Source organism: Cardiocondyla obscurior, linkage group LG01, assembly GCF_019399895.1.
Source record: "Cardiocondyla obscurior isolate alpha-2009 linkage group LG01, Cobs3.1, whole genome shotgun sequence".
Taxonomy (NCBI): Eukaryota; Metazoa; Arthropoda; class Insecta; order Hymenoptera; family Formicidae; genus Cardiocondyla; species Cardiocondyla obscurior.
In genome coordinates, this window is record NC_091864.1 from 2640451 (window position 1) to 2667330 (window position 26880).

The 26880-nt window shown below is 33.8% G+C and overlaps 2 protein-coding genes across 5 annotated transcripts; both read left to right on the forward strand.

The window, feature by feature from the left end:
- The first annotated feature begins 322 nt into the window (after positions 1 to 322).
- On the forward strand, positions 323 to 12370 carry LOC139107268 (acyl-CoA Delta12-desaturase). Of its 3 annotated transcripts, none has more exons than XM_070664845.1 (7): positions 323 to 431; positions 786 to 1079; positions 9442 to 9751; positions 10305 to 10435; positions 10575 to 10780; positions 10959 to 11144; positions 11243 to 12370. In XM_070664845.1, the coding sequence occupies exons 3-7, from the start codon at positions 9478 to 9480 to the stop codon at positions 11544 to 11546; spliced, it is 1101 nt and encodes a 366-aa protein (XP_070520946.1). In that variant the 5' UTR covers positions 323 to 431; positions 786 to 1079; positions 9442 to 9477; the 3' UTR covers positions 11547 to 12370. The 3 variants fall into 3 exon arrangements, with proteins under 3 accessions (XP_070520946.1, XP_070521033.1, XP_070520857.1); XM_070664932.1 differs by having other exon boundaries at positions 359 to 431; positions 979 to 1079; XM_070664756.1 differs by lacking the exon at positions 323 to 431 and having other exon boundaries at positions 578 to 1079.
- Positions 12371 to 15711: 3341 nt separating this feature from the next.
- LOC139107151 (acyl-CoA Delta-9 desaturase) lies at positions 15712 to 26048 on the forward strand. Of its 2 annotated transcripts, none has more exons than XM_070664629.1 (6): positions 15712 to 16670; positions 22075 to 22368; positions 22547 to 22677; positions 22877 to 23082; positions 23250 to 23432; positions 23533 to 26048. In XM_070664629.1, the coding sequence occupies exons 2-6, from the start codon at positions 22113 to 22115 to the stop codon at positions 23891 to 23893; spliced, it is 1137 nt and encodes a 378-aa protein (XP_070520730.1). In that variant the 5' UTR covers positions 15712 to 16670; positions 22075 to 22112; the 3' UTR covers positions 23894 to 26048. The 2 variants fall into 2 exon arrangements, with proteins under 2 accessions (XP_070520730.1, XP_070520644.1); XM_070664543.1 differs by having other exon boundaries at positions 22100 to 22368.
- Positions 26049 to 26880: the final 832 nt, after the last annotated feature.

Genomic DNA, 26880 nt, shown 5'->3' on the forward strand with positions numbered 1-26880 from the left:
ACTTAATAAAAGTTACTTAATAAATCTGTTAGTTACTTAATAAATTAAATAAAAAAAAAAGAAGAAGACCAAGTCTATGTTATTAAAATAGTGTGCTTGCTGCGCTTTGAACTAAGATCCTTTGCTCCGAGATGAAATTCAGCCTCGCACGTGTTATTCTTGGTGGTCTTTTCGATTGGTCGTAGATCCATTAATTTTTTTCCATAGATTTTTATAAACTGGCGCCATCTATAACGACAAATCTAAGCGTGCTGGGAGCGTTGACGATCACCGTCTGCGTGTTACGAAACGGGGGAACGCGGCGCCGTGCTAAGAGCCGTAACGTCGCGACGGCGTTCAGTCAGTTCAGCCGTTCAGTGTTCAGTTTGCATTCGTACGCGCGCTTCGCCGGCAGGTGGATTCTACTTCGTAGCCCTTATCATCCTAGAGCAGTGAGTAATCCGATCTGATAAAAAGAAATTAATCAGCCGATAAGATATAAACGCCGGTATCGCCATGGAAAGCGCGGCTTCGACGAATTGAAATTCGAAAAATCGGACTCGACAACGCCGATGAAATTCACGACGGCGGGGAGAGGGAGGGAGGGTGATAAGAAGAGGAAACGTAATTATTTGAAAACCGGTCTCGTATCTCGATTTAATATTTGACGGGAAACATTTGTAAGGGACGGCACCGAAATCCCTTCGATCCCCGGTGTGATAAATCGCGGACGCCGAGCAGCTCAACGACTCACGTATCGCCCATGAACATCGGTTCGCGAATTAAATACTTTTATCATTTCGCAGAGAAATACGTTGCAATTGTGTCAGGATTGATTGCTTCACATCCGGAGAGTTAATGTTTTTTTCCCCCATCGGGCCAGAACTTTCGTTGGCTTTCGTAATAAAATGATAAGCGGCTGCGTGCGTTCGAATCACGGATCGGAATCGAATTTAAACTCCAGAGGAGCCCGAGTTTATGAAATGGATTTATCTTCAGCCTTATCACAAAGGGTCAATAAAATCATCCACAGCACCGATAGCCCGCTAGACTCCTTTAGCCAGTCTTAAAGTGAAGAGCAGCATTCGTGTTATATTATAGTGAGTATTCCTTTGGTAAATATTTTGAATTTCATTTTAGGACTTTCGGTATCAAGCGTACAGCGACAGTAACATTTAGCGAACGCTTGATTGTTCGAACATTTAAAATGATATTTGTCAGAACGCTGCTTCCATCGAAAATAACAATCTCGTTTTCTTTTTTTTTTTTAATTAATAGAAAACATATAAGATCGTTTAATGCAAAAATTGATTGTACAATTGTACCGTAATGTTATTTTTACTGTAACTATACTATACTAAAACTACATTTAGAAGTAAAGAAACACTCCAGAATATAGTGCACCTATATTTAAAATTTGCAAGATGGTGTCAATTGTATTCTATTATTTTACTTGCTATTTATTTTTGACAGCTCGCATATATGACTTGCTAAAAAAACAAGGTTATCGTGCAATTATTATATGGAATGCGTTTACGAATGTGCATGATGGGAGACAAGCGGTCTCCTATTTATTCACATAATATACTCGGCAAACAGAACTACACGTTATCAAACCGCGTGAAATAATGGCTCGATAATTCAGAGTTATATTTCTTAATTTTTATATTACAATTTACTGATCGTTAGAAAAATTAATTCGGTATGCAAATTCTAAATAGCGTGCGTTTTTTTTTATTTTGAAAGAAATAAATTAGGGAAAGAGAAAAAATAAGAATTGATCAAATCTCACAATCAGTTGACTTTAACGAATGTTCATGGGCACAATCCATATTTAATGAACGCCAATCTAAATGATTAATATTGTTTTTTTTTTTGTTTTTTAGTCAACTATTTCTTAGATCTTTTTTATTTAAATTAATTGATATATAAGTATTGATTTAAATTATTCAAAACACTTCAAGGATTTATTAATTATTTAAGATCGATGACTGCAGTTTATTTTTAATTGACGATTTTACGAGAAGCTTAATTAATCGCAATATTTTATTTGATTGCCTTCATTAACGTCGAGGAATTCTTTTAATATTTGCAACGTAATTTCTAACAGCGTCTTTTCGTTATGCATCAAAAACGTTATGTTCTCATGTGTTTGGCCGTATTCAGCCGCTTGTGCATTTCTTCACCGTTATCTTCACCTTGCGCAAATATAAAACTTAGGTACGTGGAAATATGTATTTCTCAGTCCTATTGAACGTGTCGTGTGACTGTAAATCTAGCTAACTTCTGAACAATATTTAAGATTATTACAGGTTATTTAGAGGTTTAGAGTTATCACTGACGTGACGCTAATCGTTGTTATTTTATCAACACGTGACCGTAACATTTATAAAATGTGAGATTTTCAAGGACTACAACAAGTAGAAAAACGTAAAAAAAACTATCGTTATTTAATAGCGTTACTTTGACTGCAAATAATCTTACAAATTCAATTAGTTAATTGTTTCGCACACAAAATAAGGTGTGTCGCGTAAGAAGAATTAATTTTATATATTGCATTATTTATTATTATTCTCATCTTTCTAAACGCCAAAAAAAGTTGTTAAAAATGGACAGTTAAGTTATTAAAAAAAAAATTATTGATGACATGTATCGGAATAACTTGCTTAATTTTTTTTTGTATAAAGATTTACTTACTTATTTTACAATTAATTCTTTACTAAAAAATAAAGAAAATTAACCACTACTTATTTGATATTTTTAGATATCAATTTTGTTTATTAAAATTTCTCTTATCAAACACTGATAGATAAATCATTTATGTATTAAACTTGTTGTACATCATTAAATTAAAGAAAAAAATTATCTTTATGATATAATACTTTCATATTAATGAATATTAATTTGATAAAAAAAATAAAATAAAATAAATTTGCGAACTTACAGCAAATAATTAAATTATTTGCAAAATAAGTTACGTCAAGCTCTTTCAAATGTTTACTACATACGTGTAATTTTATTTTTACATATATTGCAGAAGTTTCACATGTATTATTATTACCGAAGGTTTAAAAGTGGTTTACTACGACAGGTACTCGTTTGTCACGTAATATGTTTACGTATACTGTAATCTGGGCGTGGGTTGAAATACGAGATTCCACATGCGAACGCGCATTTTCTTCTGAACCTTCATGTTACGTACGAACGTTGACCCTCGAACCAGCAGAGGCATTCTCGCGATATGATCGATATTTACAGAAATTTTGTTAGAGCTTGAAAAACAATGGAACTTAATAAGAACAAATTTGAGAAAAATGAAAAATGTATCACAATTAGCTTGTTAAATTCGGTTGATATAGCAATGCCCATAAACGACCACATAAGCAACTTCTTCTCTACGCTTTTCATTCGATAAAACAATTACGTGATAACGTGACAGTTTTGTCTTGCATTGAGTGATTTCGAGGTTTAACGACACGCTAACTTCTCTGAAATTATCTTCCGTATTTGTTTTGCGCTAAAGTTCACAACTGTAGAAGGTTTGCAGGCGGTAGAAAATTCTCGGTAACGAGGAGTGGCAGGATGAAGAACGATTCGACCGTGAACTATAAATTTCGATTGAACACAATCGGGCGCGAATATAATGAAGACGATACTCTATGGATGCATTAGATTCTCACGAAAGTGTTCGTCTTTTTAAATAACACTTGCCGCGAATATCGATTGCAATTATTACGAAAGAAAATAAAAAAATAAAAATTCGGTGATTATTCACAGCTTTCGTTCCGAAGTAGGCGCTTTGATTTAAATAATTTCTCGACAAATAAGACGAGTAGTCGCTATCCCGAAATAATACTACGTTTTATCACGTATCGTTACTAGTCGGCTGCTGCTTTATGCATGTATTTGCCGGGGATCGCAATCAATCGAATTATTTATGTTACTTACTAGACGCTACATTGGCACTAATCGCCACAAATTGTGGTCTTCAAATTCGATTGGCTGCGTATTTGCCCGAATTAATTTGTAATTTAAATGACGTAAAGGCGCCTTAAAAGAAGTAATAATTAGAAGTGATTTTTTTGCGTTATCTAAATTGAACATTATTACAGCAATTTCAGATGAAATGTAAAAAGACGAAACAAATTTTTTTTTTTTAATTTTATATCAACGATAAAGAATCATCATTTATACAATGTTACAATGTTTATCTTTTTCTATAAACATCATTACATTTACGTTATCATTATATTACTTAAGACACTTTAAACGATATATATATATATATATTTTTTTTTTTTTTCCAAAAAACAGTTAATTTTCATGGACGATACTCTTTTTACTTGTTTATCACCGGTAGTTTTCGCATTAATCTCTATCATACTCGAGAGGCAGATCAGAGGTTATCAGGGAGCATGGTCGCTTTGCGCAATTACACTTAATTAATTCTCGCCGTCCGAGGCCTCGGTAATTTCTCCTTTCGTGCGACGCATTAAATTAGTTCCTACCGTGCAGGCTTAATTACGAAAATGGCGCAGTGTTTTTCGACCGTTGCATAAACAAAATTCTAACGTTACATTGCTAACACACTGTCCCGAGTGAAAGGGAACAAGGTAATGCAAAATTTGGATCATTAAGATAACGTGATTACCAGAATTGAAATTAGAGGTAAATTTATCAATGGCAGACACACCTCGTTTATCGCGATGGTCATTCAACGTCGAACATCCAATAAGACTATTATTCATAGAATCGGGTTGCATTTATACCACGCTACAAGAAAGAACTCGCGTTAACTCCCTCAATGAGCGCCGCGTTATATTTATAGCTCATTAGTCTACAAAAATACGCGTCTCGTCTACGCGATCGCTGAATCATTGAAAAACGAGACTGCCGAGACGCAACTTTTATCATTTAGGATTTTAATTTTTTAAAGAAATGATACATGCAGTTATATATGTATATTTTATTATCGGGAAGAAAAATAGAATGGATAACAACGGCTACGTTGCCGACCGTCTTTGACGGCGAAGCAATAAGTCACGTCGATTATAATGTAGCTGAATTCGCGTAATGATTCATTGTGCAATCAATTCATTTACAAATAGATCGCTTACGCGATCAGATTCTGTTATTGCGAAGGTTATTAATCTTCTCGTTATCGCTTGATAATACGTTAGTAGGCATGCACAGGTGCGTGATATCGTAGGATTATCTCGAAAGTGATCGGGCTTTTGTAAGAAATAACTCGCGGGATCGGTTATCCGATTATTTCGAAGTAAGAATGCAGACGATCCACGCCTGATCATCCTGCGCGCACGTCGAACAGCAAGCTAATCCCTTTTACGTTAATTATAATAAATTTTTCAGCCGCGTATCAACAAGCGGCTAAATAAAATCTTTTTCTTATTTAATAGCACTTTTAATTTGTAAATACTTTATCAAGATAATTTATTAATATTTGTTACGAACGGATAGGACACGAACTCAACAAAATGTTATCACGATGAAAGAACGTGAACAGCTAGCTTCTATCTCCATTGATGAGAGAATCTCAAATTCATCTCCTATACTTAGGATCCATGGCGCCACTGACGGCACATCTCTCTCATTTCCGACGATATAACGGGTGTACGGCACAAACGCATACTTTTTTTTCTTTTTTTTTTTTTACGCAAGGACTTATTTTGCCTAATAATATAATTTATTTATTAAAAAAAAAATACCAAGCAGCGAAATAAACCCTATTTAATTTTTAATAATTGTTCCACAAAATCAAACAATGAACTAAATTTTGATAATAGTTTTGCTATTAATTAATATTGTATCAGTTATGTATAGAACGTACATTGGAGTAAATGAACGATTTAAAATGTTGCAGGAAGTATGTAGTTCATAAATAATTAAATGGAATGAGCGACGAACATAATTGAAACGAAGAAAGGTCAGTAGTAGAAAATGAGAATTCCACGTTATGACAGACATGTCAAATACATGTAGGTACGTTTATCATTGTCAAAGATTAAAAGTGCGATATTCGAAGCTAGCGTAAACGCGAACGAAAGAATATTGATCGTATGTAGCGCATGTTTCATTCGTAATAGTGTCGTGAGGCAAGGATCTATCGTGTAACTCGCAGTTCAATCTTTCAAATTAATTACTTACGTCGATTAAAAATTACGCAAGTCTTTCTTTTATTAATACAAAAATTTAAAGAAATATTTCAAATAAAATTTTAAATTTAAAATTAAATTTAAAGTTAAATTTAAAATAAAATTTAAAATAAAATTTAAAATAAAATTGCGTTATTTAATATTTAAAGATTTTTTTTAATGCACCAAGATGTAGCGTTTTGTAATGACTTAGAATTTTCTAAGTTTTATAATCGTTAAACACATAACGTATTTTTGTAAAGCCATAATATTTTTACGATACACACGTACGTTTGTATTTTAAAACGTCAGTATTGCGGTCGTGAAATATATCATCGGATGAAAAACAGAAAGCTCACCGATAAGAGAAACAATAACTAATAAATTAACAAATCACCCATGAAGCGGGGTCAGGGCAAGTCTCTGTTTGCTTTCCGTCATTCAAGCAACTCGTCTTTGCTCCAAACCATTTTTGCTAAAATAATTATATTTTATGACGGCTTACGTCATCAAGAAATCACCATGAGAAAATAGGCGAACCTATTTTACTTTAGCCTCGAGCGCCGCACAAACATACGTATACGTAACGCATTTTTATTTTCTGCGTTTTTTAAATTTAGTATTAATTTTTTTTACAATTACAAAAATGGCTACAATGCACAATACGATTGTAACGAAAAAGAAAAGGAGGAAAAAAAAAAAACGAAACTATGCAAAATTATTCGCCGAAAATGCTAATATCGTTTTTCGCTGGCAGTTGTAATTAAGCGCAGACGACGTGGAAAAATCCTATTAATGGTGATGATGTATGTACGTCAGACGTACAAGATGTATTCTCATAAACCTATAAAATAATCTTTTTTTAAAACTTTTTTAAATTTAATAAAATATTAATCATCTTTATTTTTTATATTGTATTAAATGTATCAGGAGGCCCGTAAATTATTAATAACCGAAGAGACTAACTTAATTAATAGTTAATTATATGCATGTAACAATTTTTGTTAATATATATAAAATGTTAAAAAATATTAAGAGCATTGAAACAGATATTAAAAAAATGTATGTAATATTATTATCTATGTATGTTACTTATGTTATATCTATGTATATTCGCGAGTACGAACATATTACGCAAGCGAAAGAAACCGGTTAACGTGAGAATATTTTTGACGCGTTCAAATTCCATAGTCATGCCCCAAAAAAAAAAAAAAAATGAATTAAGCTTTAGGTTCAGAATGGACTGAAAGTATTTCACAATATTTCCACTTTCGCGCTCACATTCACCGTAACATAATTAAACTGATCTGTAAAATGCTTGAATTTGAGACAACAACCGCGTATTTGAAGAAAAAAAGATCTAATTAATTGTTAATTAATTTTAGATTAATTTTTGTAATTCAAACTAAAATTGCAATCTGCTTTAACTTTTATCTCATAATATTATCTTCGTGAAACGCAATTGTGCTCTATAGATTTAATTTACTTTTTATCACAATTAAGTATCTAGAAGCGTTTTGCTTTCGCTGTATGTCGACTTAACATTCTAAAACTGGTGCGAGTAAACACCATTAGTTTAATGAGAAATCGCCTGAGTGAATGGAGACAGCGAGATGGATATTAAGAAATCTTCAGTGACGTCTTACAATGGTTTTAACTTCACTTATTTCCATTTATTAAATGTTCGCTGAAATATTTCTTGATATAAATCGAGTCTCTTTATATTCACGTTCGTCATTATTCACTCAACCAGAACTATTCAATTACAACTGCAGTCAATGAATTTATTTATTACTATACATATATTTTCGTAGACAAGTTAAATTGATTAATAACAAATTGACTTGCTACGAAGTGAATTACGCGTATTTAATGACGCAAAAAACTTAGTGTCCTATCTTAAAAAGTTGGCGCATGAATTAGCTTGTAAGAAAAAAAATAAAAAATAAAAAATAAGATAGAAGACTAGAACAAACCAGGTTTTTTTTTTTTTTTTTTTTTTATTTAGTAAAATATCTTTTGAATTGGTTTTCTTTTGGAAAATAAAAGTAAAATTATATTGAAAGATAGCGCGCACATGGTTTGTTCTAGTTTAATAAAATTTTTCACGTGAGATCGAGGTGAAGTTTGTCAATCGATTAATCTGTCTGCTCTTTCTCTTGTCATTCTCCAAGTTTGACGTTGGAGTCGAAAGTAACCAATTATCAATAGATATTGCATCGGCGCTAAATAATTCAAGGTGCTCTTTTTTTTTTTCGCTGTTAGTGACGACCGTTCAAAAAAAAGTATCAAAATATTGGAAAGCAATGCCTGTGTCATTCCCTGGTATAATAGTTAATGTTAAAGGAAATTAATATTTTGACGTACGATTGTGTTGTAAAAACGAGTAGCTAACGTGTTCCAACACACGGCGTATTTATAGGTTGAGGATATTTTTTTTTTTTTCTTTTCAGATTGCATATGTCATTGTTAAGTCAGCGCGAAAAATATTTCCGCGATTGTGCTAGACTGATTTACATACGAAGATATACGTAATGTGTTAACGAGGCATAGCCTTGCCATAATTCACATAAATTCGTACATAAAAAAAAATATAGAAAAAAAAGAAACATTTATCAAACTCATCTCAATTGATTATCGGAAATAATGTGAGTATATACTAGACGTTCTATTTAAATTTCTGATGATTTAGCTTCGATTAATTGAGCTGCTTAATTTTGTTCGAAAATTAATGTTTGTCGAGTGCCAATCTGCACTACATTGTGCAAGTTTAATTATGTCAACGATGCCATATATAATTAAAAAAAAAAAAGCAAACGAGAGATAAAGTAAGTAATCTTAAAATAAATGATCTCTTTTGATAACAAGTTTTAGAGATACCTGGAAACAGATAATCTTATCGTGATTCGAACTAAATGGCACTATCGTCGATCAATACCTAATGTCTTAGAATATGCATATTTTCGTTTTTTTTTTTTTTTATATTAAATACTTGTACTGAAATAACGTGGAAAAAGAAGACGACTTATTTTTATTTTTTATAAAAACCTTTCGATCTTTCAATTAAATTTGAAATTGTTCAACACCGGCAGAAATTTTGCTGAGAAAAAAAAAAAGATAATCTTTTCGATCTAAAATTACGGTTTCCGCTGCTCGTGTCCGGCGCTGCATAAAACATTGCATACCGGAAAAATCAGATCAACGAATATTTCGCCAGCTCTTGCAAGTGCTATTTGAAACGCCAAGTATTATAATTAAACCCCGCGGTGCTGAAAAATCAACAGTGGATTATTTGATATACGGTTTATAGGCGTGCGATCGCAAAGCATTTGAACGGGACGCGAGGATGTCGCCAAATGAAGAAAAGATAACGTTAACGATGTGTTCCGAAGCAAGTACAAATTGCGGTGTGACGCTGAAGAGGAATAGGCTAGCGAATGGTGAACTGGCGAAGGATCATGAAGCAATGATCGAGAAGAACGATGAGTCGGCAATCGAGATCAAGTACGTGCCGAAGATAAAGTGGCCAGATCTCAGTGCGCAAATTTTTATACACGCCGGATGTCTCTATGGATTATATCTGGTGTTTACGCAAGCGAAATTGCTTACGTCATTATGGGGTAAGTGAACTTCTTGATTAGCACATGTGCGTAAGCGTGACTTAATTTGCCCTGTCAATTGCATAAATTCTCGCAATACAATGTAAGATGTTGTAAGAATTATTTGCTTTATAAAGATTAATACTATCTTTCGGGCGAAATAAACAAATTTTGATATTAACATTTTTCTTTTTAAATCTTTAAAATTATTCTATGTGCATTTAAGCGAGCCGTTTTAGCGGCTCGAGAGAGAGGTGAGCCTCGATATTGCTTATCAGATTGTCAAAGATAAAATTACATAATTTACCTAGGTCACAGTGAATACTTATTTGATTTTTTAATCTAATCGAAACATTTAAATTTACAATTTTTAATCAATACCGCAGAATAAGTAACAATATGTTAAATTATTAATTACATTTATTGCCGTGTAATAAAATTATTTATTATAATTAAATTCGAATAATTCTTGTTACGACATGCACGTACGTACGATATACCAATATTTAATTTCTACTTTTGAATAAAATATACAGCGGGTGCTTCTACTAATTTTGTTTTTTTACGATTGCAGTATTCGTAACAATTTATACATCTGGCTTTGGCATTACGGCTGGCGTTCACAGATTATGGTCCCACAAGGCATACAAAGCAAAATGGCCACTACGTCTGCTCCTAGTCATCCTCTTCACGATAACAGGACAGGTGTGTACTCTTACATAATAATAATAACAGTAATCGACTAATAAAAATTTCCTCTGTCACGAGAAACGTAATACTGCATTATCTAATACATGAGACGCAAATGAAGATTTTTACGAAGAACAATGTTTGCCTCGTATAGAAAGACGTGTACACATGGGCATTGGACCACAGAGTACATCATAAATACAGCGAGACCGATGCGGATCCCCATGACGTGAGAAGAGGCTTCTTCTTCGCTCACGTAGGGTGGCTTTTTACGACGCCCCATCCCGACGTTGTCGCCAAGCGCAAATCGGTCGATATGAAAGATCTAGAAGCGGATCCCATAGTTATGTGGCAAAAAAGGCAAGAGGCTTATGATATTGATTCACATCGTTTTTGTTTTCTCACGAACTGCCAAAAGAATTACGTTAAATATACGTATGAGAGAAATGCCCCCCCCCCTCCTCCTCCTCATAATTTCCATACTGCTCCGAAAAGTTTGTGGTTCCTTAACGATGCAATTAAACAACGTCTTCTTCAGGTTGTACATACCTCTGTTCGCACTTCTGACCATCGCATTGCCGGTGGGTATTCCCTGCTACTTCTGGTCGGAGTCGCTGTGGATATCGTTTTGGGTCAACTTCAATCTTCGCTTTTGTATCAATTTGAATATAGCTTTCTGCGTAAACAGCGTGGCGCACATGTGGGGACAGAGGCCGTATGATAAGTGCGTATTAAACCTCGAACCGAGACCGTTGTGGGCGATAAAAAAATGTACAATTATTCGAAGTACAATGCGACGTAATAATGACATTTTTCACGTAGGAGTATCTCACCGGTGGAGAACATTGCGGTGTCGATCGCGTCGCTTGGCGAAGGGTTTCACAATTACCATCACGTATTTCCATGGGATTACAAGACCGGCGAATTGGGAAATTATCCCTTTAATATCACCACCACCTTCATCGATGTTTTTGCGTGGATCGGTTGGGCGTACGATCGTAAATACGTCTCGCCGAGGATGATCAATCGCAAGGCGTATCGATCCGGCGACGGGAGCCACGTCTGGGGTTACGGCGACGTCGACATCTCGAAAGAGGATTTGCTAGAGCTAGATACGATGAATTGATGATGAACGAGCCATGAAAAGCTCGCGACGCGCCTTGATAATTTTTCTTGAGAAAAATTAAAATAAAATACATTAAAGAAAAGTCGTCTAGTACGTAAACTATATAAAACCTTTCGAGGATTTCAAGAGACACAGGGTTTTAAGATTCGGTAACTGTCTTATTAAATTTCACAAATTACATACCAAATGGGAAATATTTTCAATAATTCGGATTAAAGAAATGTATCTTAATCGCAAGATAGTCGATACAAATAAAACTGGCTCTCGATTGCGCTCGGCGAAAATTTATTGTAGAATTCAAATGTTTGCACTTGGTTAATTTATGATTTATTTTATAAGTTTGTTAGAATTATATGTTACAATAAAATAATAACCAATTTCATCGTGTCGATATACAATAGCGAAAACGTAATCGGCGAATTGTAGCTTTATATAATCGAGGGTCCATTTTTGATTACGAGGGAAGCCACTGTTTAATATAATACGTATTATTTTTCACGTAATATATGTGTAATTATTATTTGCTATAATTGTTTAACTACATTATAGAAATTTATATTCCATTGAAGACGTGTGTATGTGTAGTGTGCGTGCATTCGTGCGTGTACGTGTGTGCGCATGTGAAAAAGAAAAAGAACAACGCGAAGAATAATAATTTAAAAAAGATCATATGTTAATATGTTTCGTAACAAAATAAGATTGTATATAATCTTAAAATGTTTTTTTTTTTTTTTTAAATTGCTAACTAGAAAATGTTCTAAATCTTTGGTTTTTTATAACCTGAAATAATTATGAATAAAAGTATAATTATTATACATTAATAACATATAGTTTTTTAATGATGCATTAAAAAAGTTATAATTAGTATTTTATATAAATACAACAGACAAAATAATTATAATGCATACATATATATATATTTTTATATATATTATTTATTTTTAAGATAAACCTACTTTGTATCTTGAAAATGTGTAAATTTTAATATTTTTACGATTAAGCTTAATTTCGTGCTTCATACTTTGGTATCTAATGGTTACGTCGACCAATTAGCTTAATCAAATTATAATATTTGTGGTGCCTTTTATATTTTTTCCAGTACAGTTCCTATATTGTTCACAGACAATTGTTAAATACGTATTTTAAATAACGCGTTAAATATATATCTTATATTTAATATTGTATATTATAATAACAATATAAATTTTTCATGCAACTTGTTCAAAAATTTACTTAATTAAAGTTAGATTACTAAAAAAAGTAAAAGAAAAAAATTTATTTTTACGAAAAAAAATTCACCGACTAGAATGCTCGACGGTATTATCAAGATTGACATTCTTGTCAAGTTTATATTTTTTATTTAAAGAATTTAAATTATTATACTATTTGAAAAGAAAAAAAGCCAGAGACCGATCGAAAATTTAATGATTCTGCTTCTTAATGATCGCTTATCAACCGAGAAAATTACAAGTATTCCCTTTCGCCGTAGAGAACGAGCATGGCAGTAGTGGCGCTTCGGATCAATCGGACCAGCCGGCACTATCCGGGTACAGTACAGTCTTTAATCTTTCCGCCTATTGTTTCTCGTGACCGGAGAACGATTAGACTCGCTCGCGCGATCAGTCGCACGTATGCATTCGCCCTTCTCACAGCTCGAGCATAAGATCAGCCGATCGGATCGGATCTGATGATCGAATACTTTGCTGTATCGCAATGCGGAGAGAGCGAGTGTCCCATCCCACCCCTTCGAGAACGGGGTGGTGGTGCTGCCTCTGGGTGCATCGCGCAACCCTTGCCTGATGGCGAGGTGCATCGCCTGTTATCGTTCACCGCCACGCCGTTACAATTGTTGAAAATTGCTCGTCGATTAGTTGGGGAGGGCTTTTTTCTTATTTCTATTTCCTCGCTTTAATCATCGTCGCTTATGTTTTTTCGTTGACCGAGCGTGCCGTTGCGCCGTTCAAGTTATAGACTCGTGACTCATATAATTATATGCAGTTAAACTTGACGCGAAAAATATTAAAGTAATTTTTCGCGGTATAATTTTGAAGTGGAATGTAATAATAGTTAATTGTAACAAATGTTTATTTTTTCTTTTTTTTTTGCGTATTTTAATCGACTCGTGTATACGCTGATATTAATTTTATTTATAAATACGTTTTTTATGCGAAGCTTTAAGAATTTTAATGTAACGATTTATTTTTTAATTCTTTTAAAGTTTACGATTTAAAATTGTAAAGGGCTCAAAGTTAAAAAATAGAATTAGTTAGAATCAGGTCAATCTGTTTGAAAAATTTCCTTTCTCTTTTTTTTATATAGCGTCAAAAAAGCGTCGACCGAACGAGGTGCGCAAGATGTTAAAATTAAATGAGAATGGAGTTTCACGTCCCTTCGTCAAACATTTGTTGTGCATAAATTGTCAGTGCAATAACATTGAGTAATATTGATCTGAGAATGACGAGATGGGTGCTGCAGAATTTTGTCAAGGTTCTCCTTTCCGATTGAGATTAACGAAAAGAAATAGTATTTAAATGAGATAGCGAAAAAAATTTAAATGTTAATTTTTAATCGGACGTCTTGACTTTTCAAAGTATGATTATTAAGTCAAAATATTTAAGTTAAAATAACTTTTTTTTTTTAATGTAACAGACTCTGTTAAAATTTAATAATTTACTAAAGCGCGAAAAACAAGAATAAAGAAATTCTTCTTTTAAAAGCACAATTCACGTGCGTCATCTATGGCAAACAGACTTATTAGCTTTTCTCATTCCTTAATCCGTTATTTCCAATTCTTTAAAATAGACACGGCACTGTATTGGAATAGTCACAGTACAATACGTTCTCTACAAATGTATAATAAGAATTTTACGAGTAACTCTAAATATTACACATAACTGTAAGTTGGAAACACCGTAATATTTCTAAAACAAAAAAAAAAAAAAGAAAAAAAAAATACAATTTTAATTATTTTCGTAAGAATGTTCAACATTTGTGCTTTTTTTTCTTTCTTAGATTTATATTAAATAAATCAACTGATATAATATATTATTATTTATATGGAAAAACGGGGACAGTTTGAAAACAGTTTAATTTTCACTTTTGACCGCGATACACGTACTAAATTATTTTACACTCGATTTAATTTAAATTTTATATAATTATTGAATTAACTTGGTTACTTTTAATGTCTGACTCATAAGCAATAATTTATCGATAGATTTTTATGTCGTAATGTAAATGTCGTAATGTAAATGTTTTGCAGACAAATTAAATAGAAATACTTCTTTTTATATAGATTACAATGTTAAATTATTAATTAAAACTACTTTGATTATATTTATTTTTTTAAACCACGTAAATACTTCAAGGACTAAAACTTTTTTATATTTCTGTCACTTCGAAATAGATTACAGATTATACAGTTTAAAAATATCCTTATTTCTTCAGCTTTCAGATCATTAATATTCACACTAGCTAAAGGATTTTGCCTTTTCCTTTTTTTGTCCTTTTTTTTTTTTTACATTTATAATACGACACTTAACAGTTTACAGGCTGATTAGTATAAAACTATATGCCTAAAATGAAGTTGTGTAATCAAAAAATCTTCTTAATTTTTTGATTGGGTAATTCATAATATTAATAAAGTGGATGCGCATTGAATTTTTATGTTGAAACAGGAATATGTAAAGGTCAATGCGACGCGTTATTGTCGCATGAAAACACATGACGAAAGAATTTTTATTGGCAAAATAGTCTTTTGTAATCTCATCATTGTTTGTAAAACTCATTCGTAAGAGGAAACGCGAAGGAAGATTCGAACTGATAGAATTATATACTTAAATTTGAATATTTATAGATCCACGAAGATATTTAAGTGAAACTTACTCCACAAACCTTTTTCCCATTAATTATATGCCGTAATATGTATGTTTATTGATACGGAATATGATACAAGTATTTAATTATAGTGACCTGGATGATTTTTTAATTGCCAAGATGTTTTGTAAGATATAATATATCAAATTAGGTTAACGCCTGATTTCTTAGTACTTTATATTTCGTTTCCACAAAGTTCTTGGATGAAAAACAGAGCGCTCTCTTAGGAAGAATTTCTATTCATATATTAGTAAAAGAAATTAAATTGTACAATTAAACAAAGATGACATATAAAGCTGTAAGAAAATCGAAGAAAATCTTACAAAAATCTATGTAAAGGATTGAAACGTTTCAGGCTTTATGTCTCAACCAGCAGTATTTCTCGTCTAAAGTTTCTTTGCTATTTTCAACGAAGAAGATCGCAAAATCTATCTCTCATTGTTCTCAATTTAAATGTGTTTTTAAATATGAAATTATAATCCCAGCAAAAAAAAATAATAATTAATATAATAATAATTAACTGGAAAACATTGGGATGCATTATTCCACGTGTAACCAAGTAAAACTATTTTAATTCCGATGACGAGTCATATTACGTGGAAAATTGATTGATTTAATATTTCTTTATTGAGATTTAAGTGAGGTGTTAAAGAAATCCATTTTTGCATTTTTCTCTCATTCAATTTGAAACTTTTTATGCTCGATAAATATTCAGTTCCGTGCTATTTTTACAAGATTACATATACGACTTGCATACAATAATTTGCATATGTAACATATTTGCAATTGAAATAACAAAGAGATTAGCTAAGCGCAATGTGACTCTTAATCGAGAGCATGGGAATAGTGTCTGTTTTAAAATTGTGGCTTCGAACAGGCTCAATACAATAGAACCGAAGTAATCGATTTCGAGAAAGCGAATTGTTTAACTCTCAGTTTTTGCAACTTGTCGCTTCCGTCATTTACTCCGGCGAAGCATCGTGCTTTTTAGGGCAACTGACAAGACAGACAGGGGGAAGAGGGGGGGAGAAGTTTCGTTGAGGATCGTCATTTTGCGCGTGGCGGTGCAAAGTTGATAAGTGGGACATACGCTACAGCATCTCGGTATTTCGTAGTGAACTCGCCATCAGGTCGGACCATCCATCCAGGAGTCTCACCCGAAGCATATCCCGTGTATTTCGAGCATTATACTTCGCGACGACAGTCAATCCGCAATCCTACTCACGTATACTTGTCGATCGAGCGATTGTAAGTCAAATTTGTCATATCATTTTTTTTTTTATTTCTTCGATTGTGCGCGTAAGTGTCACTTAATAATCATACACTACATGGAAACTATTGGAAGCATCGTTATCGATAAAATAAAAAAAGTAACTATTGACGGCTTTAATAATGTGAAAATGTTTCAGTGATATGTTTTATAGAAAGAAAGTAAAGAATTATTTTATTTAAAAAAAAAATTATAAGAAATATGTTAATTTAACGCTTGGTAACTTTTTAAAGTTATAATGGAGAATGTAATATAATTTACTTGGTAGTTTCAAGTCTAGAAAATATTAAATTTAACACAGAAAATTAAGCCTAAGTAACGTAACAGAAAATTGTTGCCACTGCGTGTGTACGTACGTGCTATATTTAAATTAAATTAAAATTTTATAATAAATTAAATTAAAATTTTATAATAATTTATTTCATGAAGCTTTTCTTAATTTTTAACCGCGAATTTTAATAAAATGAAAAATATAATCAATATTGTTAATTAAAAATGTACAAACTCTGCATTTTTTTATATTAAAATTGTAGTCCTGATTATTAAGTATGCATGTGTGCGTTGGTGCGTGCGTGCGTGTGTGCATGTGCATGTGTATATACAAATTGGGTATAATTTTTTATTTTTCCAATTTCTTTTACGATTTAAGTTGTTACTTAAAATACTTAAGCATAGCAAAACCATGCACGTGGTAAATTGCTTCTTTTTCTCCTAATGCTTCTTCCCATCTGTCGCATCAACAATCATCCCGTATGGCACACTTTCTTGAACGGTTGTCTTACTTATTAGAGTGGAATTGAATGGGATCTCCGATAACTCTCATTCGCGATAGACGTGATTAATTATGTAGAAATTATTCCTTGAATATTTTAAATCGAATGTAGACATAATTTTTTTTTTTTTTTTTTTTTTTTAATTTATAAACAAGTTAAATATTTATTATTGGTGAATCATAAAAGAAAAAATTATTAATACATTTTTTTTTGTTTTTTTTTTTAATGTATTTAAAAAGTGTGCAGCGACAAATTTTTATTCTAATTAGTATCTGTGAGGTTCAATAGTAATTTTTAGAAATATATATATTTCTTTTTATTCGTGCGATTCGTTGTAAAGAAATCGAATAAGAAAGTGCAATCGATTTTCCAAACGATCCACCGTACTACCTTGTTAACGTACGGCACGTGTTTTGCGTACGATGCCTGCACGTAATGCAATTTCAAGACGAAACGCAACAAGGTAGTTCGAGATCAAAGTGTAGAACAGTTCACGTGCTAATAGGTGAGAGTAATTTCACTGTAATACAATTATGTTGCAATACTGTTGCTCGAGTTTCATTCGTGTGAAATTCGTGTGGCCGAAAGTAATATTACGGAGAAATGAAAATACAGAAACGGAAAGGCAATGTTGCACAATGCCGACAGGAAAAGAAAGCATCGTATATTGTAATTAAGAAAAAAAAAAGGAAAGAAGTACATATTGAATATGATAAGAATAGTAATTATCACGTCGAACTTAATAACGGTTGTATTATCCGCCGTGATAACTTACGCGAGCGTTTATCAATCTTCTCGATTTAACCAATAAAAGATAATTTTGAAAATAACTCCGTCTTTGTAATTCGCGGTGTCATTAATTTATTTAAGACTAAACCGTAATGGTACGTCCGAGATGCAAAGTCATTGTACTTACTGACTCTATTCTACAGTTTTCGCGCGCGTTACTTTTCGCAATTAGCAATCTCGTAATCGCAATGTCGTGTACGACAAAAGAACGTGAATTCCCGAGGAAAATAAAATTTGTCTTCTCTCGAAAAAGATTTCCTTTCAAAAACGTAGTCTTCTTGGAAAAAAAAAAAAAATACACGCTTGTATCCTTGAAAAGTGCAATTTATCCACGTGAATTGTTACGTCGCGCGGATTGCAAAATTGCACAAATTACAAAAATGCAATTCGTGCAACATCCATATGCATGCGCATCCATATGTTGACTCAACAGACTGTTCCAGACTGAAAAGTACGCACGTTTCGCCGCGGAAGAAAGTCGCGCGTTATTTGTCCGATGCTACGTGTAGCAGCGTGCGTTGAATCTCGAGAGAAAACGTCACGTGCTGTAGGATTAGTAGGTCAGTGTTCCTCTTTAATATCCTCCGCTTCTTTTCGGTTCATCCGCGAACGGTCAATTAACCTTCGATCATCAATGATCCGTAAAGCGATTTAATTCCTCGACGATAACACCTCGCGGTGGAATAAAAAATATAGTATTAATCGTACCGCTCATTTATAATTTACCTTTCGTTTCCTCGCGCGGTTTCCTTATTTTCTTTAAAGACACGTCGAGCGATTGGTCGGACCGGTCAAGTATCATTGATCGAGCATTTCTTGTTGTCGCGCGGAACTGATAACATACGTGCCCGTGCCCGAGCGCATTTCCTTCCACTTTTCGCGACACGTCCCGCGTACGGATACGCAAACCGCGATCGGCTTTTTCATACAGTTTTTCTTGTCGAATAGCGAACACAGAGAAACCTGACATTCCGGTTGAAAACGTAAGACGCTACGCAATCTCGTCCGGGTGGGTTTCCCCCCTTCTTTCCCTCCCCCACCCCCTTATCCTCTTTCTCGCATTGCCTCGGGGCTCGGTCCATTATAAGAACCTAGGAATTTCGATTTACGATTGGCAATGACCTTAAAGACGCCATTGGCCTGCTTTCCGAAGAACCTGTTCCTGCTCAAGCGTAGCATTATTTATGTTCTTTCTTGATCTTCCCTCTACCTTCTCCTTTCTCCACCTTGAACGTATTCCGCTCGACTACATCATGTACCGTTCTGAAGTGCCGCAAGCACTTTTACTAGGATGACACTTCTCCGCGCCGCGTCCACTCTTCCGGAAGAGAAACGCACGTATAACCGCGCTCTGCTAAATCTATTTAATATTAAAATAGTTTTGACGGCACACGATCTCTGACGAGGATTCATTGACAACCGTATAAGTTAAAACTTATTTTATATTTATTTAAATGTAAAACACACTATAAAAGTTATTAAGTAGTTTAAATATTTCCTTTGACGAGATTTACTAGGTATTATAAGTAGACGCCAATATCTTCTTGATAGCAATGTCGACTTTAAAACGGTATCGTGGACGTAAAAATCTTCAGTATCGGTTCTAATAAAAATTATTAATGCTTTTTCCGAACGTGTAAACGAAAAAAAATTTTAATATGTTAATAAAGAATGAATAAATTATAACTTTTATCTTATACGTCTGTCTTGTTTTTTTTTTCTTTTTATTATTTTTTTATTATCATTTGTATAGATTCCGAAATTATTTTATGTTTATCCATTGGCCTAATCGCTAAATTTTATAACTAAATTTCGTATTTTAAAATATATTTTTAGTGCCTAACTTTTTTTTTATTAAAATTTAATGTGACGTGACTCGTGACTATCCTTTGAAATTTCTTCAGTCCGGCTATGAATCATCTTATTATCGTGAAGTTTCAAATCGCACCGATAGGAAGACGTACATTTTCGACGTAGCTTTCACGAGTTATTCACACCCCGTTCTTCGCCATTCTCATGACAGCAATACAGTTGCAGAAAACGAGGAGATAGCTGTACCACTGACTTATAGTGAATCTGTAATTAACCTTTAGTCACGTGAACCTTTTCTCTTTTCATCGGAGAAGAATGCGAAAAAACGGTACTTGCCAATAGCATGTGTTATAACAAAATTGAATATTTCAAATAAAAGCATACGATATATTATTTAAATGTATTAACTATAATCAGCGGAACGCTCACTCATTTATCTTTTCTGCAAAAGAGCACTTTTTCATTTATTAAATAATAATTCAGGATTCTTACGTGGACAACGACCATTGATTAAATACCTTCAATTAATTTTCGACATCTCGGTGTAATAAAATCTGGACTAAACATTAATAGTCGCAGATTAATTATCATGGCTTTCTCTTTGTAATAGCTTTTCCTTTATGATTTGAAAGCCTCCCTTAACTATAATATTCTCCTAACGTCGCCGTTAATTGAACAGTTAAGTAAAAATTTACGACGTACACTTAAAGAAGAAGAGCTTAGGCTACTTTGAAAATAGTACGTCAACCTGGTTAATCTAGGTAAAGAGTTAATATTAGCGTAATGAACCACACGTTCAAACTTTGTTGCATTTCTGTGGAAATCTACGCTGATTGACAGTTTACATTACGCAAACACGTTCGCCAGAGATAATTGACACTTTTAGCGCAGTTCCGAACTGTTACTTTTAATCTAAAAGAAACTGACGTATATATATATTTTTATTATTTAATACAGTATAAAAAAACAAAAAAAAATAAAATAAAATAAAACAAATTAAACGTTCCGTTAAAAATGAAAGCAAACACCTAATAAAGATTTATCTGTAAGTCAATTAAGTCTGTTAGAATAATATTCTGTTTAAGATCCTGCGACTAAGAAAGTATTAATTATAGTGAATTGGTGATACGCTATGAATAAATGCATATTATTACATACACGCCCGGCGGAGGAAATAAACGTTGACGTTCATTAACACGCTATCGATAATGTAATTATGATGCATTCATGTCATCAGTAGCCGTATCACAAATCAGGTACCGTTAAATAACATATAAGCTCTCGGCATCGAAGGAACGCAGAGGAGCAAAAGAAAGGAATAATATTTAGAAGTGGGGCACCTACATTATTCGAGTCGCCTTCACGTCGTTCATCTTACGAGATGCGTACGGAGGAGGGCCCCGATTTCTTTGTAGTTAATTATCCGTAAAAGTAAAGAGAAATACCGCGCTTCTATTTAGCCGAGGCTCGTAAGCGGCTGTCGAAATTAAGCATTTATTTCGTCGAATCCTAACGAGAGCGCACGCAGATATTACCGTCGATTACGAGACGGTCCTGTCGCAAGAATCGCGGCGCGAGTCGGCGAAGGGCCGTTAACGTAGCCGACATAAGTTTACTCGTGCAAAGACAATATTCCGCTTAAGAGAGACCGCGAACCCTCGGCACGGTGTGTCGAAAGCGCGGCGTTTAGAGAATTCTTTTTACGCGCACGCTTTCCACACGTGCGTCGTACATATTAACCACACATTATGTTCTGGAAAGCTATAACGAGATCGTTGCGTGAACGTACATAAGGTACGAGAGCCATCAAAGTATCGTGAATCTTCAGACATTAGCGACCCAAAGTGGTAATGTGGAAATCGTTCCGCAGATTCGTAAAAAAAAAAAAAAAAAAAAAAGACAAGGAAAAGACAAAAATTAAATATTCGTTGTAATCGAATAATCTTTGGCTATCAATGTATGTTTATATGTAATTAATAAATAATTTAATACGCCGTTATATTCACAGCGCAGCTGTAAATTCCTTGTTCTAGACACTTTGGCAGGATGGCGCCAAATTTATTTGGCAGTTCCGCAACTTTGTTCCTCGAAGCTTCTCAACAGGATGTGTCGCAAAATAAATCATCTACAGAGAAAAGTGTGGCGCAAACGTTGCAAGTTCAAAAGACACAAAGCTCGAAGCCTAAGTACCAGTGGAAGATCGTATGGAGAAATATGATCGCCTTTGCCTACCTTCATCTCGGCGCACTTTATGGACTGTACCTTTTATTAGTCGCTGCCAGTGTTTACACGACCATTTGGAGTACGTTTTGTTTCTTTATATTTCATTAAGATTTATGATTAGCGCCGCTTCGTTCATTGCGGTCAATTAACTCGCGCGCGGAAAGACACGAATAATGAATTATCGATTATTAATAACTTAAACGGATCTTTATAAACGGTAATAGTAATTGAGATGTACTTGTTTCAATTTGGTATAGGTATAACAATCGGAGCTTTCGCGGCTATCGGTGTTACAGCAGGCGCTCACAGACTGTGGGCTCATCGGTCTTATAAAGCGAAATGGCCGATGAGAATTATATTAATGCTTTTGCAGACTACGGCTTTTCAAGTAAGTCAGTCTTTCGGCAATATTATTCCGATAGAAATTATTCATTTATGTACATAAAAAAAAAAAGATTTATTGTTACTTGAGTATATTTGAAAATAATAACGTAAATGCTTTTAAAAAATATTATATATAATTAAAAAAAAAAATTTGGGAACGGAAGTGCTGTTATAATTATTATTATTTAACGTACGTTTTATAGAATCACATTTACGAGTGGGTAAGGGATCATCGAGTCCACCACAAGTTCACAGACACGGATGCTGACCCTCATAACGCGAAGAGAGGTTTCTTTTTCTCTCACATGGGCTGGCTCTTAATTCGCAAACATCCGGATGTCATTAACAAGGGAGCCTCGATCGATATGAGCGATCTCGAAAAGGATTTCGTCGTCGTTTGGCAGCGCAGGTGCGATAACTTGTCATTGATAAAAGAAAAGAAAAAAAAAAAAAAAAAACAAAATCTCGTTTTTCAAGTTAGTAAAGTTTCACTGATTGATAGACGCGTATCTATTTAAAAGAAATAGCCGTTTCGTTCCGATTTCATCAAAATCTATCGCATTTATATCGTTACAGGCTCTACATCGTTCTGATGCCCGTTTTCTGTTTTCTGCTTCCGACCTGGGTGCCGTGCCACTTTTGGAATGAGAAACCTATGTACGCGTGGTACGCCACCCTTTTCAGATACACGCTGTCGCTGAACCTGACTTGGCTGGTGAACTCCGCGGCCCACATTTGGGGCATGAAGCCATACGATAAGTGAGTATCATCGAAGATTTGCCGTTCTATTTCGAATAGTGAAACCTGCGCGTTAACCGGAAGCGGCTAAGAGAAACGCATTTCGTATCTTTTATCGCAGCACCATTAGCCCCACCGACAGCTATAGCGTCGGCATTGGCGCCTTCGGTGAAGGCTGGCATAATTACCACCACGTGTTTCCATGGGATTACAAAGCCGGCGAATTGGGCAATTATCGCACCAACTTCACCACCGGGTTCATCGACTTCTTCGCTTGGATCGGTTGGGCGTACGATCTGAAAACCGTGGCGCACAACATGATAAAGAGACGCGCGGCCCGGACTGGAGACGGTTCGATTTACGAGCGAACGGACGATCACCATGACGAGCACTCGCACGAGGGGGCTATATGGGGATGGGGCGACTCCGACATGAAACCCGAGGACATGCAGGACGCCGAGATAATTAACAAAGCCGATTGAGCCTCGATCGATCGACTCGGTTCCCTAAAATCTCACATGCGTGGCATTAAACTCGGTCGGACCTAAGTAAAACGTTCCGCGAACGGTCAAAACGGTATTACAATGGCTTATAAAGATGTTAGATTTCTTTTTTTTTTTTTTATGATTTTGGTGATTGCGTCTGAAGATTTAGTACATCGCCATACGTTACCATAATTTTCTTTTATGATCGTGTAGTGAGTAGTAGTTATTACATCAACAGTCAATTCGTTAACAATAACGACACGATGATAATAAAATTGTTTCGTATTTTTTAAAACATTTCTTATGCAACTGATTGTAATTATAATTTTTTTTTTTTTTATTGCTTCCGTTAATAAGTATTTAATTTTTTTCGCAATTATTCCGCTATTAATTTCTCATAAGCTGCTGCGTGACATAAAATTGTTTGAAACTTGACGCGAACGAGTGAAAATTGTGCAGAAAAATGCCATGTATAAATTATTAATGAGAGCATTACATTTATCGGGTGTGCACGCTCTGTATTATCAAGCCCTTGTGCATCATCGGGTAGGAATATAATCGCCCAAAGAATAGTGATCGAATATTTAACGGCGTCAATTAATATTTATTGTATAAATATCGTTCGTATATTATTATATCGCTCTTTTCTCCAAGTCGGCCGTTAAAAGAAACGTCGCGAGCTCGGCTGTCTTTCGTACAAACGGCCTGAAGGTGTCGAGGCGTAAGTTTTTTCTAAAACTGATCAAATATGTATTTAATCAATGGTCTACGATCGCACGAGGCGCGACCGATATCGTCTCTCAGTCGAGATAAATTTATCTAAAGCGGCTCTCGGCCTTGTCGACAAATCCAGATTTCGCGAATCCGGAATTAGGCGGCGATCTGAATAATAGAAAGAGCTGGCGTGTCGTACAATCAATTACGTACCTACGAATCAAATTCATTCGTGGCCTTCTAAACCGACTAGTTAACGAACTTAGACTTTTATCGCGATATATATACATCGAAAACTGTTTCAGCACTTCGAAGTCAATTCCGTAATATTTGCAACAAAGCACGAATTGTTACCGATTTTTAATGTTACTGTTATTGTTACAACGTCACATAGCCAGATTTAAAAAGATATTAGACACTTATTAGTCAGAAATCGACATTTCTCGCGCTTTGTAAAAGGGGGGAAAAAAGAGGAAAAAAAAATTATTGAAGTATAGATGATTCGTATAATGCGAAGTAATTTAGTTTTATGATTAGTGACTGCATAAATAACAGAACTGTAGTTTATATAAGCGTCACTGTTGTATATAAAGAATAGACGTTTATATTTTGATTTGTTAATTTATCTCAACATGAACGACGATAAAGATTTTATACGACATTGTGTCATTGTCGTTGTCGAGTATTATGTCAGTCGTGTTTGATTTCCCGTTTTGATAATTACGAATAAAGATACCGAATCGAAGCTAATTTAATAAAAAAACAGAAAAGCATACGAGTTAATTGTTAAAGCAGCTTATTTTGAACATATGAAATCTATGAATAAATTCATTCTTTTTTTTTTTTTTTTTTTTAAATTGTAGAATTTAAAAAATTTCAGAATATTTTGCTGTATTTAAGCGTGTGTAATATGTGATTATAAAATTGTGCACAATATTATATCTACATTAAAGACACATATGGTATAAGAGATGCGATTAGAAACCAGTAATTGGCGGATCAGTTCTGACATAACTCCGTAGGTGACTCGATGGTAATTGAACTGCCGTTACTTACATAATTACTAAGCGATTCGATTGTGTGTGGTACGAGCCCGAATTCCTGTTTGTCTTCCGTAAATAATTGCCGTGTATTGGATTCGAGTTCGATCGCGCAGCCTCGAATGGCGATTTCACAAAACAATCGTTGCGAAAGCACATTGTTTGAACACGTAAGACTAATTATTCGGCGTGCGGCAGTGAATGAAAATCCGCGTCATTTTATTCTAACAAATCATTGTAACGTACAATTAAACGGCCCCTGTGGTCACATTATCTCATATTGCGAACAAACGAATTCTACAAAATATAATTAAATGTAACGCATACCAGATTTTTAGTGATAAATTCGACGAATCTAGCCTTTAAAGTAGTTGTTTTTTTTTTTTTTTTTTTCCAAATATCATTCTACATAAAATTTGATAAATTTTATAAAAAATAGACCAAGCTGGTAAATACACGGAAAAATAAAAAAATATCAGATTAAATTCCAGCCAACGGACCATTTAAATATTAAAGTTCAATTATTGGATATAAAATAAATTCGCTCTGATTTTTCGATTAATCTAAACGCACATACCGCTTTCAATTTTCTGTTTTAAAAAAGATCCCTAAAAAGAATTTTAAAAACTGCATAAATCTGGATTGCAATAACAATATAGATATGATAGAAACTTGTTTAAATTGGCTTTGACGTACGATCGCGATCTTGTTAATTATTACTTTATTATATTTTTATAACAATAAATACTTCCTCAACTAATTTGCGTGCTCGTGCATAATATTTATTAACGCAATTCTACCAATGTCTGATTTGAAATTCTTTACCGTAATCGGGACCGTTTAATTAATTCATAGATTATTACTCAGACGTGAGATTCCTGCGAGAAGCGACAATTATTTTACTTTATGATTTTCTGATAAATTTCGAGAGGGTAGCCTAGCCAATACTTTTATTGCAAATTTTGCTTTTTATAAAATATCCTATCTGTAATGGTGAGTTTTAAGAGCGTAGCTGGTAGGGGATATAATATGGTTAATAATATATGAGAATTAAGACATGCGTCACAACGCTTCGTCATAGTTACATAGGATTTTACTAAGGACAATATAAAATAAAAAAAAAAAAAAAAAAGAAAAATATGTGTATATATATATGTATATAATATACATATATAAATATATATATATACATATTTACACTGTATTTATATAAATAAATTATTGTTATCG

Bases quoted from the DNA above. Each gene is read 5' to 3' on its own strand.
- LOC139107151 (XM_070664629.1), top strand. From the start codon at position 22,113: ATGGCGCCAAATTTATTTGGCAGTTCCGCAACTTTGTTCCTCGAAGCT. The intron at 22,369-22,546 runs GTACGTTTTGTT...AATTTGGTATAG, and splicing joins TGTTTACACGACCATTTGGA to GTATAACAATCGGAGCTTTC. The intron at 23,433-23,532 runs GTGAGTATCATC...CTTTTATCGCAG, and splicing joins GGCATGAAGCCATACGATAA to CACCATTAGCCCCACCGACA.
- LOC139107268 (XM_070664845.1), top strand. From the start codon at position 9,478: ATGTCGCCAAATGAAGAAAAGATAACGTTAACGATGTGTTCCGAAGCA. The intron at 10,781-10,958 runs GCAAGAGGCTTA...CGTCTTCTTCAG, and splicing joins ATAGTTATGTGGCAAAAAAG to GTTGTACATACCTCTGTTCG. The intron at 11,145-11,242 runs GTGCGTATTAAA...TTTTTCACGTAG, and splicing joins GGACAGAGGCCGTATGATAA to GAGTATCTCACCGGTGGAGA.